Source organism: Ceratotherium simum, chromosome 16 (genome assembly GCF_057802395.1).
Source record: "Ceratotherium simum simum isolate JZ-2026a chromosome 16, ASM5780239v1, whole genome shotgun sequence".
Lineage (NCBI taxonomy): Eukaryota > Metazoa > Chordata > Mammalia > Perissodactyla > Rhinocerotidae > Ceratotherium > Ceratotherium simum.
The window spans coordinates 17,632,420-17,645,288 of NC_141915.1; the positions used below are offsets into that span (position 1 = coordinate 17,632,420).

The 12,869-nt window shown below is 38.1% G+C and overlaps 1 protein-coding gene across 2 annotated transcripts in view; it reads left to right on the forward strand.

Annotated features, from left to right (window-relative positions):
• BLMH (bleomycin hydrolase) overlaps positions 1-12,869 on the forward strand; it is a 46,734-nt gene that overhangs the window by 21,946 nt on the left and 11,919 nt on the right. For both annotated transcript variants that reach the window (XM_014789728.2, XM_014789729.2), the window contains exons 7-11: positions 2,799-2,954; positions 3,830-3,988; positions 4,104-4,171; positions 5,473-5,590; positions 8,213-8,282. In XM_014789728.2, coding sequence (XP_014645214.1) covers positions 2,799-2,954; positions 3,830-3,988; positions 4,104-4,171; positions 5,473-5,590; positions 8,213-8,282 — 571 coding nt within the window. The remainder of the gene's footprint in view (positions 1-2,798; positions 2,955-3,829; positions 3,989-4,103; positions 4,172-5,472; positions 5,591-8,212; positions 8,283-12,869) is intronic.

Sequence of the window (12,869 nt, forward strand, 5' to 3'; positions counted from 1 at the left end):
ATTGCATGTCCACTAAAATGGCTAAAATTAAAAATATAACGCTAGGTATTGGCAAGAATGCAGGACTGGAATTTCTTGCTTTTCTGGTGAGTATGTAAATTCTTTCAACCCCCTTGAAAACTGTTTAGATAAAAATATTCTTAGCAGCTTTATTCATAATAACCTCAAATTGGAAACAACTCACGTGTCCATCAATAGGAGAGTAGGTAAATTATAATATATTTACACAGTGGAATACTGCACAGCAATGAAGAACAAATTACTGATACCCACAGCACCATGACTGAATCTCACAGACATTATGTCAACAAACGAAGCCAGACACAAAAGAGAATACGCTGTATGATTCCGTTTATATGAAGTTAAAGAACAGGCAAAACTGATCAATGGTTATATAAGTCAGAATGGTGCTTACCTTGGAGGAGGTGTGGGTTATCGACTGCAAAGGGGCCGGGGAACCCCTGGAGCCTGGGGAATGTTCTATATATTGATCCAAATGGTAGTTGCATGGGTGTATATGTATGTAAAAAATTGAATTGAGCTGTATACTTAAGGTTAGTGCATTAAGGTTATACTTAATGAATGTATATTATGCCTAAGTAAAAAAGTAAGAAAAATAAATCAAGTCATGGAGTTTGGCTTGGCTGTGGGAGGTAATAGGGAAGCATTATTGAATTTTCAACAGAGAAGTGACTTGAAGAAAGTGGTGCTTCTGAATTTATTCATCCTGTAGTGATATGGAGAATGGAACAGTGTTCATATCAGCTATTCTATACCTAGGTCAGATATAGTGCTAGATGCTATAGGAGATACAAAATATCCACAACCTGGTCCTTATCCTTAAGAAGTTTATGATCTTTTGGAGAGACAAGTTATATGAAACCCAGAAAGTTACAGTGAATGATAAATGCTTAATTCTTGGTGTTATGGAAACAGTAGTGAAGTGAGATCTGAGTTCAAATCCTAATTCTGCCATTTATTACCTTTGTGACTTCAGTCAAGCTATTCATTTCCCTGAATGTTGATTTATCTGTAAAATGAGAATAATATCTACCACTTCTATTGAGAGGATTAAGAGATGTGGTATTCAAAGATTACGGTACAGACAGAAGACATTCAGTAAATGTTCCCTTTTTTTAAACTCTGTACCCACGGAGGCAAAAAAAAATTTTTTTTTTTTTTATGAGGAAGATCGGCTCTGAGCTAACATCCATGCTAATCCTCCTCTTTTTGCTGAGGAAGACCGGCTCTGAGCTAACATCTATTGCCAATCCTCCTCCTTTTTTTTTCCCCAAAGCCCCAGTAGATAACTGTATGTCATAGTTGCACATCCTGCTAGTTGCTGTATGTGGGACGCGGCCTCAGCATGGCCGGAGAAGCGGTGCCTCAGTTGCGCGCCCGGGATCCAAACCCCGGGCCGCCAGTAGCAGAGCGCGTGCACCCAACTGCTAAGCCACTGGGCCTGCCCCCAAAAAAATTTTTTTGAACAGTGTGTGACCTCAGTTCAGATCATGGTTCTACCACTTACTGGCTATGTGACCTTAAGTATGTTACTTAATTTCTTTGAGTCTTGATCTTTTTTTTTTGATGAGGAAGATTAGCTCTGAGCTAATCTTTGTTGCCAGTCCTCCTCTTTTTTCCTGAGGAAGATTGGCCCTGAGCTAACATCTATGCCCATCTTCCTTTATTTTACATGTGGTACGCCTGCCGCAGCGTGGCTTGATAAGCGGTGCATAGGTCCGCACCCAGGATCCAAACCTGTGAACCCTGGGCTGCCGAAGCGGAACACGTGAACTTAACCAGTACACCACCGGGCCAGCCCCAGGGTCTTGATCTCTTGAGAAAAAAAAAAAGGTGGGGGGCCAGATTATGCCTTGAGAGAGTTTTATGAGAATTAAGTGAACCTAGCAGATACATAGTATCTAGCACAAAATAGTCACACTTAATATAAAATCCATTTCTCTTGAATGTAGTGGAGTATACAAGTGTGTAGTGCAAATAATGCAGGTAATAAGTGATGAAATTGGATCGGGGTGGTGACTGTGGGGTAAGACAAAGAAGAGGCAGATCATAGTGTTCTATTTTTAAAAAGATATAGCAAATTTGATATAGAAGAGGAAGTACTTTATACTCTGATCTTATACAAGGTATGTCTCTATAACTTCTATTTTTATCTTTCTATAAGATGCAAATAATGTAAAATATATCCTTGGATGGTGATAATGCTGACTTGAAGGTGTCGTGGTATCATTAGAAAATGTTATGGTCTCACAACCCAAAAAAATTGTACCTTACTACTAAGTTATTCTTGTTCTAATAATACTTTTAACAGGCACTGTCATCCAAACTCCAACTGAAAAGTTAATGACTCTTCTGTGAATGCAGACCCCTGTCACAATCAAAGCAAAACCTAGAAGCATAAAGGGAAGGAAATCCATTTATAGAATATATGTTATTATTTGTTACTTGAAGTATAATCAGGAGAGCAGCAACCCAGGTCTTGTGTATCAGTGGTGAGCAGTTTCTTGGCTAAGGAAGTTTAATTTGCAGGGCAAACACTAAATATTAACATTTCAGAATTATGTTGTCAAGGGTGTTTATTTAAGAACTCACAAGTTGACTGATATCAAATCCTGGACACTAACCTTCCAATTTTTGGAGCAATATTAGATTTCCTGTGAAATTTCTGTCTTGAATTTAGCGACTGATTTCTTATGTTTCCTAAGCTTGAAGAAAATGAAAAGGTAAAAAATAACTCTTCCTCCTAGCCATCGCTCATCTGTCCTTCTTTCTTCCAGATTTTCCGAGTGGTGTGCATCTGTTTGGGTAATCCACCAGAGACATTTACCTGGGAGTATCGCGACAAAGATAAAAATTATCAGAAGATTGGTCCCATAACGCCCTTGGAGTTTTACAGGAAACATGTCAAGCCATTCTTCAATATGGAAGATAAGGTTGGCGACTAGCGCTGGCCGCCACTGCCTGTTTACTTTCCAATGCCTGTTGACCACAGGGAAGGGTATAAGATTCCTTGGTTAACAGGCATGATCATCAAACTAGACACTGAACAAACTTTTTTCCCCCTTCCTCTGAGGTGTTTTATGCACCTACTGAAGTTGGCTATATCAGGATCCCCAGTGCTCCTCTTTAGAGAGTTCTAACTGTAGGCCAGCAGTTTAATTCCCACATGCTTCCCTGATTTGGGCCCAGAATCATTTTCAGGTGCAAAGACAATAAAAGTTTATTGAGTGTTTCTTACCATGGGTTCAGAGGACCTCTGTACTATGGACCCCTCTGGGGACTCTCTTGTGGAAGGAAGCAGTATCCCATCCTAGTTTTTCCTGCTCTCTTCAGGTCTCCTCCACCTGCCTAGCAAGACGACCAGAACCCCTTCTTTTATTGACATCTTGACCCTCTTATGAGGAAATGGCTTTGTTTTATGGTTGGAATCCCAACTTGGTTGTGGTCTTGCAGGGTGTCGAGCCTGTCTTGTAACTTGAGAGCAGGAGTCTTGTAATGATGGAATGTCCATCTTGCCTTACTGTGCATGCAGTTCTTCAGAATTAGTTTTGGGGTAGTTCTTGCCAGTAGGAAAAACGGGTAGATGCAGCTCCCAAGTGTGTCCCTTGCACTAATTAGATACAAGGGCCTCTCTTACATTACTTTACCACCTTTTGTTTCTTTGTTATTTAACACTGTGTTTGTAATGCTTATTATTTGTAGGGAGAGGCGATGAGCTTGATGCAAATGTGAACTTAGAGGAGAGGTGTGTGTCTTACCTGACATTGCTGGTTTTATGTTCTAACTGACATGTTCTTGATCTCACTAGATTTGTTTAGTGAATGACCCTCGGCCCCAGCACAAGTACAACAAACTTTACACAGTGGACTACTTAAGCAATATGGTTGGAGGGAGAAAAACTCTATATAATAACCAGCCCATTGACTTCTTAAAAAAGATGGTTGCTGCCTCCATCAAAGATGGAGAGGTTGGTATTTTTTCTGTGTCTTCTGAATTGGGGTTAAAACCTCTTCTTCCACTTCTTTGGTATAATGGGAAGATAGGATTTATGTTGACTTTTTTTCATCCTCTTCTATTTCTAGGCTGTGTGGTTTGGCTGTGATGTTGGAAAATACTTCTGTGGCAAGCTGGGCCTCAGTGACATGAATATGTGAGTGTAAGAAATTTAAAATAGAAAGTCATTTGTGGGTTGTTGCTGTTGGAGTGCACTTTTCGTACGAAATGACTTGGCTGGGGTTCACCCAAAGATTAAGGTTGGCCTGAGGGTGGGTCTCTTTCTTTCCATCTTGTAGAGTTTGAGGACTCATGGCAGAAACTTCAAATACTTATAAGCTCTAACCTAGAAAGTCAAGATCATACTTCATATCTGAGTTGAAATTGTTGGGTATTCCTAAAAAGCCATCCTGTTTGAGAAAGACACTTTAAAAAAATAATTGATTACTGTGTAAATCTGCTCAGTACATTTGGGAATGTAATGAAAGGTTTTCCAGACCTCTCATTTGCTGTTTGATCCTTCTTAACTACTTCTCTTACTTTGATGCCTCTTTTGTCTTTATGACAACTAGGACTAATTTGCATACACACTTTAAAAAGCATTCTTCCTGGTTGTTTATGACAATGAAGGTTCATTTGCAAACTAAATCATACAAAATTCCTTGACTATTAAAATATACCACTTTAGGGTTTCTTGTAAGTAATTGTTACTTGTAGGAAGTTGAGTAAATATCTTGACGATTAACAATAAGAGAAAAGACTGGGCCGGCTCCGTGGCTTGGCGGTTAGGTGCGCGCGCTCTGATGCTGGCGGCCCGGGTTCGGATCCCGGGTGCGCCCCGAGGCACCGCATCTCCGTCCAACCCGGGGCCGAGTCCCGCGTACAGCAACTAGAAGGATGTGAACCTACGACATACAACTATCTACTGGGGCTTTGGGGGGAAAAAATGAATAAATAAAATCTTTAAAAAAAAAAAAAAAAACAATAAGAGAAAAGAAATCTGCTAAAAGAGAATTCATGAGTTTTTTTAACTTTGAAAATATTCTCTAATATTATTTATTTATGTATTTAAATTTCAGTCAGCAATGGTCTAAATGAATTCAGAAACTGGATGGTTCTACCAGCTCAAAAGAGACCATTTTGGAAAGAAGTTACTTAAAAGCTTTTTTTAAGGTTTTCTTGCCAAAATGACAGTGCAAGCTCATCTTGTCAGCTTTTTGATATGGGGAATTTATGTTCAATCACTTCATATTTTCCTGAGTGCTCTTGTGACACATAGATAATGGAATCCCATTGAGAGACTAAATTCTGCATGTACTGTATTCTCTGAAGAGCTACAGCCCAGATTTATTTGGAGCTATTAAACCCCTTCAGTTTCTTTTATGTTCCTTTTACAACCAGAAGCCAGTTTTCCCCCATGACATACTCTCTTTATTCTGTACTATCGTTCTTTTACAGCTATGACCATGAGTTAGTATTTGGTGTCTCCTTGAAGAACATGAATAAAGCTGAGAGGCTGACTTTTGGTGAGTCACTTATGACCCACGCCATGACCTTCACTGCTGTCTCAGAGAAGGTATGACTCTCAGCATGCCTGCTGCAGTGTTTGCACAGATGGACCTGCATTCTCCTACAGACTGTTTATCCAACAAGTTTCGTTCATAGCATATATGATTTCTGTTGAAAGTTAGCTTCCAAGCAAGACATTGTGGCCTCATCACTTGGGGTTTGGCTGCATGCTCAGAGGGAATAAAAATAAGAACTTTCCATGAGGAGCAGAATTTGGGTCAGCAGGGAGTAAAGAAATAACTGTTTTTCTGCAACTTTGGAAGTTCTTGCTGTGAAGAGGGATCAGCAAGGGAACTTGGGAGAAGATAACTTCTATTTAATGAGGAAGTAAAATGTGCCCTGAAAGTGTTCATATCTTGATTACTTATGTTCAGACTTACCTTCCTTTCATTTGTCATTCAGATTCTTCTGCAGTAAAGTGTCAATAACAGTAATTTGTGGACTCCATGTCCATTACTGGATTTATGCAGAGCTTTAGGAAATTGGATGTAAAGTATTTAGAATTTCCTATGAAATACTCTGAATAAGTAATATCACTATTTCTAGGACACAGTGTTGGAAACAACAACTGAAATTTTGTCTTTCACAAATAAGCCTTCCCATTTCTAGGCTGTAGAATGGATATTTTACTCTTGTGCTCAGGGATGATAAGGAAGAAAAAACTTCAAACTACTTTAATTCTTTACCACCCCAAGTAAAAATGTTCTTTTTCTCACCTATCTAATTACTGGAAGGAAAGTCACAAAATAACTATCTTGACATTAGAAGGAAAACATTAGAAGGAACTTTTCACAAAATACTATAAATAGTAAAATAAAATACTACTGAAATACCTAGAATAAAATACTCAGTTGTGAGTAGTCATATGTTTGGACCCGCTATATTGTAAAATTCAGCAGATTTATAACTACAACTCCTTAAATTAAAGTCAAACTTTTAAACTGTTTAGAGGATTATTAAAAAACAAAAACAAACTGCAAACGTATTTTCTGAGAGAGGTCTGGCTTTTTATCATTTCCCATCTCTGTTAGAGAGTATTTCTATTTTTCAGAAATAAAAATCTTACGTACTCCATGTCATTTTCTCTGGAAGTTCCATTGTTTGATTGACATGGTTTATTAACATGCCATTTTTCCTCAGGGAAATGGAGTTACCTTCCATGCTAATAATATAAAGCAGAATTTATGTTATCATAACTGGAATTTTATAATGAGATTTTTCTCTTCCTTCCACTTTGAGTTTTTAATCACTAAAACTAGTTTGCATTGCATTTGAATGATAATGCAGAGATAAATGCTAGTAGCTGTATTCTGGGATATTCTTTCTTGTTGCTGATTTCTTGGAATCCCTATGAGGGAGGTCCAGGTATTCTGTATTTGTAGACAACACAGAGAACAACATATCTAGGTCATGGAAGAATGCATTGGCAAAGGAAAGAAGAGGAAACATTTTCAGACTTATTATAATAAATAACCTTGGGTGATACAGATTGTAACAGTGATATTTAAAAGGAAAGTAAAGGTGGACTGCAGTCGGGGGAGTAGAAAACCAAAACAGAATTTACTAGGCTAGCCCCAGAGTGTATCGTTTAATGATGTGGTTTTGAAGGTAACTGGGGCTAAGATTAAGGGGTAGTACAGATAAGGGTATTTGAAACTCGTGAGTTTGATCGTGGCTATTTTTGAGACTGAAAATTACTGAGATCCAAGAAAACTGCCAAGAGTAAAGTCAAATCCCATGTAGATGAGACTTAACGCAGTTACGTGCAAGTGGGAGTTGACAGATGAAATCATTAGGAGATAATTCAGGAGCCAGCCTCTTATGCTACAAAGATTTAAGTTGTTTTGACATCAGCAAATGCCCTGGGTAAACATGAAAGAGAAAAGTCTTTTCTCAAATGGAGCCTTCTTCGTGTACCCCTCTGTGTCACTGTAGTAAAGACTCTAAATGAAGATTATCATGATGAGTATCATTGTCCCTTTAAGAAGATGAAAATTGAGCTTATTTTATTAAAGAAGATAGAAGAGGCCACGAAAATAGTCTTTTTACTTCTGCTTTGCCTTTCAATCTCTATTGTATTAAATTCAATATTTGTGTAACTGAATCAGTAAAAGAACACATTTGGAGAATATCATTACTTGGTTCCCTTAAGTAGAAAATTAGACAGTATGATGAGAATGTGTTTGTTTTCTTCTTTAAACTCTGACCAGGTCTTAGAATTATTGCTAAAATAAACACAGTGGGATGACTTTGCAAAGAACGCTGATTGATTAAAAACAAGAGTCCGTGGTTTCAGATGGTGTTCACTGCTTTTAGTAATTTAATATTTCGTTTTTCTTAGTCAAGTAGCATTTTAATATGCTTATTTTCTGTATATAATAGAATGTAAAGGAAAAAATAGTATTTATTGTTTTGTTTGGTTTATTGCATTTTTACCCCCAAAGATTCAAACGCCACTTCTATTAGAGATTGCTTTAGTTATAGTAGAAAATATATGGCCGTGATCATGTATATCATGGTTGTATGGAGAAGGCTATTTCTTCTGAGTGGCTGAAGAGCTAAAATTACGTGGCACCTGAGCAGGAGGGATCTAGTTTCAGACTATACACTGTCATCCACTCTTTTGCAGGGTGATCAGGATGGTGCATTTGTGAAATGGAGAGTGGAGAATTCATGGGGTGAAGACCATGGCCACAAAGGTGAGCTTAATCTGGTAATACTAACTCAGGGCGACTGGGTCTCTGCTTCCCTAAGAGATATGGGTAGAAAGCTGCCCTAGTATGGAGCATTTTAATTAATTGGTCCCATCAGCTAGACTATTCTAGAGAAAAATCTGAGGATGTAGTTTGCCCCCAGAATCCCAATGACCGACATGGTATGCCTGAGCTCCCAAGTTGACTCTGAGACCAATATGTGCTGGCATTTGTTCCAAACCAGGCTGACCCTACTAGACCTTTGTACCTGAACCTCTTGGCCAATAAGAAGTTTGAGTGCCCTTTGCCAGGACGCTTACTATATATAGCATTGGTGCATTTTCATTTACTGCACTAGCTTTCTAGAAAGTCAGAAGCCTTCTGAGTGGGAGAATGGGATTGGCAAAACTTGAGGCATTTTTCGGAAACTCCTTAGATGTTGTGACCGCTAAAGAGGAAAAGAACGCTTTGGTTACCATTTAGAACTGTTTTATTCTGACAAAACCCAGGCAGGAGTCATAAGTAAATTACAGTAATTAGGCTAAAAAAAAAACCAGGTAATATATGAGTTGTAGAAAAATAAAAAATATAGATAATCAAAAAGAGGAAAATAAAAATCTCTAATAATCCTACCACCCAGAGATCACCATTGATTAACACTTTAGGGTATATTCTTGCAAATTTTTGAGACCATATGTTTAAAGACTTTTTCATTGTAGATAAAAGCCTTTTAAGGAGCTTTTATTCTTTAATTTTTAGGGTTTCAAACCAAAAGTGGCAACTACGTTAGAGTGTTATGCATGTGAGCCTGTATTTGCGTGTGTGCTGTGTGCTTGTGGCATTTTGTAGCAGCTCTTTCCTGGAGTCCATATTCCTTACTCTTAACCACAGCTTACTAAACTACTTAGAAGACTGGGAAGAAGTAGGTAGGGAAGCCAGTGGGATACCCAGACACTTGGAATCAAACTTCAGCATACATCTCACCCAAGTGGAAATCAGCCAGAAATTTTCTTTAAAAAAAAAAGGAAAGAAAGAAAGAAAAGAAAAAGAAAATAGAGATCTCAGCAACTCTGCCTTTTGCTTCCCTGTATGTTTATAATAATGATTTTCCAGCTATGTTCCTCAGAGCCCTAGGATTTCTCAGGGTAAAAGGTAGAAGAGGAGCGTTGTGGAGGTTTGGAAGTGAGCCAATGGGCCTTCATCATTTATTTTTGAAAACTGTCTTAGAAGAGCCTGTTTTTCAACTTGACAGGACTTGAGTATGCTGTGATTGATCAGCACAGGCCAGTGTATGGTGGCCAAAACCTGACGGCCATTTAATCTGTTGTTCCATGTCTTTTCATCTCCCCATGAAATGATCGTTGGTGGATTTTTAGCTAACTTTCCCTGGGATCTGCTGTGAAATTCAGCAGCTCAGGGTTTATATGTAAACAAATACAAACACTGTTAGTGCATTTCTGTTCGTCAGACAGTTGCATGTGCTCCTTCTGTGATTTCTGTTATTGTTCTGTGATTATGGGGTGCTTGTTAAATTAACTATTATGAATTAAAGTGCAACCTATTTTTAAATTAGTGATGTCTTTTTTTTTTTTTTTTGGTGAGGAAGATCTGCCCTGAGCTAACATCTGTTGCCAATCTTCCTCTTTTTTTACTGGAGGAAGATTAGCCCTGAGCTAACATCTGTGCCAGTCTTCCTCTATTTTGTGTATGAGTTGCTGGCACAGCATGGCTGACGAGTGGTGTAGGTCCATGCCTGGGATCCAAACCCATGAACTTGGGCCGCCAAAGTAGAGAGGACCGAACTTAACCACTACCCTAAATTGTGATTTCTTATAAGATGAATTTCATTGTAAGACAAATATATACTGGGATGAGGTAGAGAGAGATATAAACCTTAACAAAGCTGGCAGAAAGATGAAAAATAAACAACTCACAATTCAGTTACATCTGTAAATTGGTGATAGTTAAGAAATGGATGTGAGGGAATAGCTTGTCTTGAATTGAAAGGATTTGATATTAGTAACATTTTAAAACATAAGATATTGCTTCAGATAAACCTCTGTAGATTCTGATTCATTTTTGGTCTAATTTGGTCCTTGTAATTGGGGTTTATTATCGTAAAGGTTAGTGTCTAGGAAAAGGACTAAAGTTATGGTTTGTTTTGATGAGCCTGGATCCACTGGCTTGCTTCAGTGATATTGTTCTATCTGTAACAGTCATTGAGTTTACAGATAGTAATGATATCCATTTAAGAGATGATATATACTTGCAAATGCCCTGTGTTTTGTGTAGTGTGAGTTATTGTCTTTATTACTTTGAACCTAAATACATACTCTTAAATAGGATTCTGAGCCACTTTGCTATGTTTTTTTCATTCAGCTGTATCTCTTTACTCCTACTCAATAAAAGTTTTCCTTCTGCTGACTTACTCATTCCGTTATTATGTTGAGAGAGCTCTTATTATGTTGAGAGAGCTCGGGTCTTGATCCCTCTGATTTGCCTGTAATCCTTCCAAGTGAAATCTGCAGCTGTCTAGTTAAGATTAAACTAACTTTTTTTGTTGCTCTCAAATAGCTGAAATGCCTGAGATTATACAGAGCAAAGTGTTTCAGTAGAGAGCCTGCAAAGCATTTCAGTAGAGAGCCAAAAGATAAGAAATTGAACTGAGTGGGGGTAGAAAATAGTTCATTCAAAGCCAAAATAAATTATTCTCATGTATTTCTTGGTAATGTTCTTTCTGACTTAACAGGAAGGAAGGAAAGAAAACATAATCTAATTTAGTTGGCACACTTGGCCTGACCTTAGGAGAGTGTGTAGCATGTTGTGTTGGCAATGTGCGTTTACCCCAGCAGAGCCCTCCTGTCTGTCATCCTGGTGGGCATTGGCTGGCAGGTCTAAGGCAGAGCCTCTGTTTCTGCTCTGTTGGGAGACATGACAACCTTAAACAGCATTGCTGGGATTTTGTTTCTGTAGATAACATTGTTAACAGTTTGTTACTATTCTGTTTGGGATTTCTGCCTGTTAAGATTGATGGTTTCTGAAAAAGCAGTGTTGATACTACAAGCTGGAGGTAAACAGAGCAGAGATACCTGGGCAGGCTACCCTTGCTCTCTGCCCATTCCTGGCTTTGGTCTCCCCAGTGGTCATGTTCATGGCCCTTCTTGCCCAGAAACTGCTAAATAAATCATATAACCTGACCGTTTCCCAAAATGGACAAAGATTCCTTCTGACCACAAGAGACATAAAAGGGAAAATTAATTCTTATCTTGCTGGGCCTGTTGAGTTACTTCATGTTGATGAATTCTAGTATTCTTAGTCAGCCGGACTGAAAATTGGATGCATATCTGACATGTACAACCAACATGGCTCTCTTTTCTCCTCTGCTTCTTGAAATACTTGACTGAGCATTTTGTGCTTGTTTATGGGTCATATCAGAAATGGATTTCACATTGGTTGTGGGAACAGAGCTTGGAACTTGTTACATTGTCTTTCATTTTGAAAAGTTGATAGGCTTGTTAGAATAGAATAGTTTGTAAACTATTTAAGAATTTAAAATAGGGAAATAACCTTTGGTGTGTCTCACTCTTAGTCAGAAATTCATCTGAGAAGAGCATAATCTTTAAGCCAAAGAACCAGAATTGTAACCCAGACAGTCTTACAGTAGAGCCTGTTTTCTTAACCACTAAACTGTGCTTCCTCTCAGCTTCTCTGTTCTAGAAGCATCTCGTCCACTCATCGAAATAACAGATCAATTCATGATCTTTGGTGATCAGAGTGTAGTGGCTGAGAGGACACACAACTGTATAAAGGATCTGGAGACATCGTGTAAATGTCCAACATCAGGAGAAAGGGCTTGTAGAACACCATGTGTGGCTGGGAATCTGAATGAGGAGGAGGGATGGGGCATCTTGTGGGGTATCCAAAGTTAGCACATTGTGACTTGGGCAAGTAAAAAACTGTATGTAACCACCCAAAACTTCCCAGAATTATTTTGTTCATGCTGCTTTATAGCGTGTTTTTTTGTTTTTTTCTTCACTTTTTATCATGGACAATTTTGAGCATATATAAGTAAACAGAATAGAATTAAAGAATCCCCATGTGCCAATCTCCCATTTTCAGTAGTTGTCAACATTCTGCCATGCATATAACAAAGAGTTTTTGACAGTCAGTAAATTAAATTCTTGAATGGTCTCCCTAATGAACCAGTCTTATTATGGAACTTTACTTCTTTGTGATTGGTTCACTTGGTCATGAGATGGTATTCCTGTTCTAAAGTCTGATATAGCAGAGCTGTGAACGTGGAATTATCATAACATAGTTCTTAATGCTTGTTTAGTCTAGTTTCTTAATATGCTAAATAGTATAACTTTTAAGTGACGGTAGGGGGAATATTATTTTCTAATTCTGTAATGGTCACTGAAGGAAAATCTTTATTTTTTAAAAATTCTCTCTCGTTTTCATTTTGAACCAAGGTTATTTTTTCATTTTTCAATTAGCTTTTGTGCCTTTCAGATACATAAACATTTAAAATTGTTTGTAACCCACATTCTTCATCTTTTCTTACAAATGAGCCTCTCTGTTCCCAATTTCATT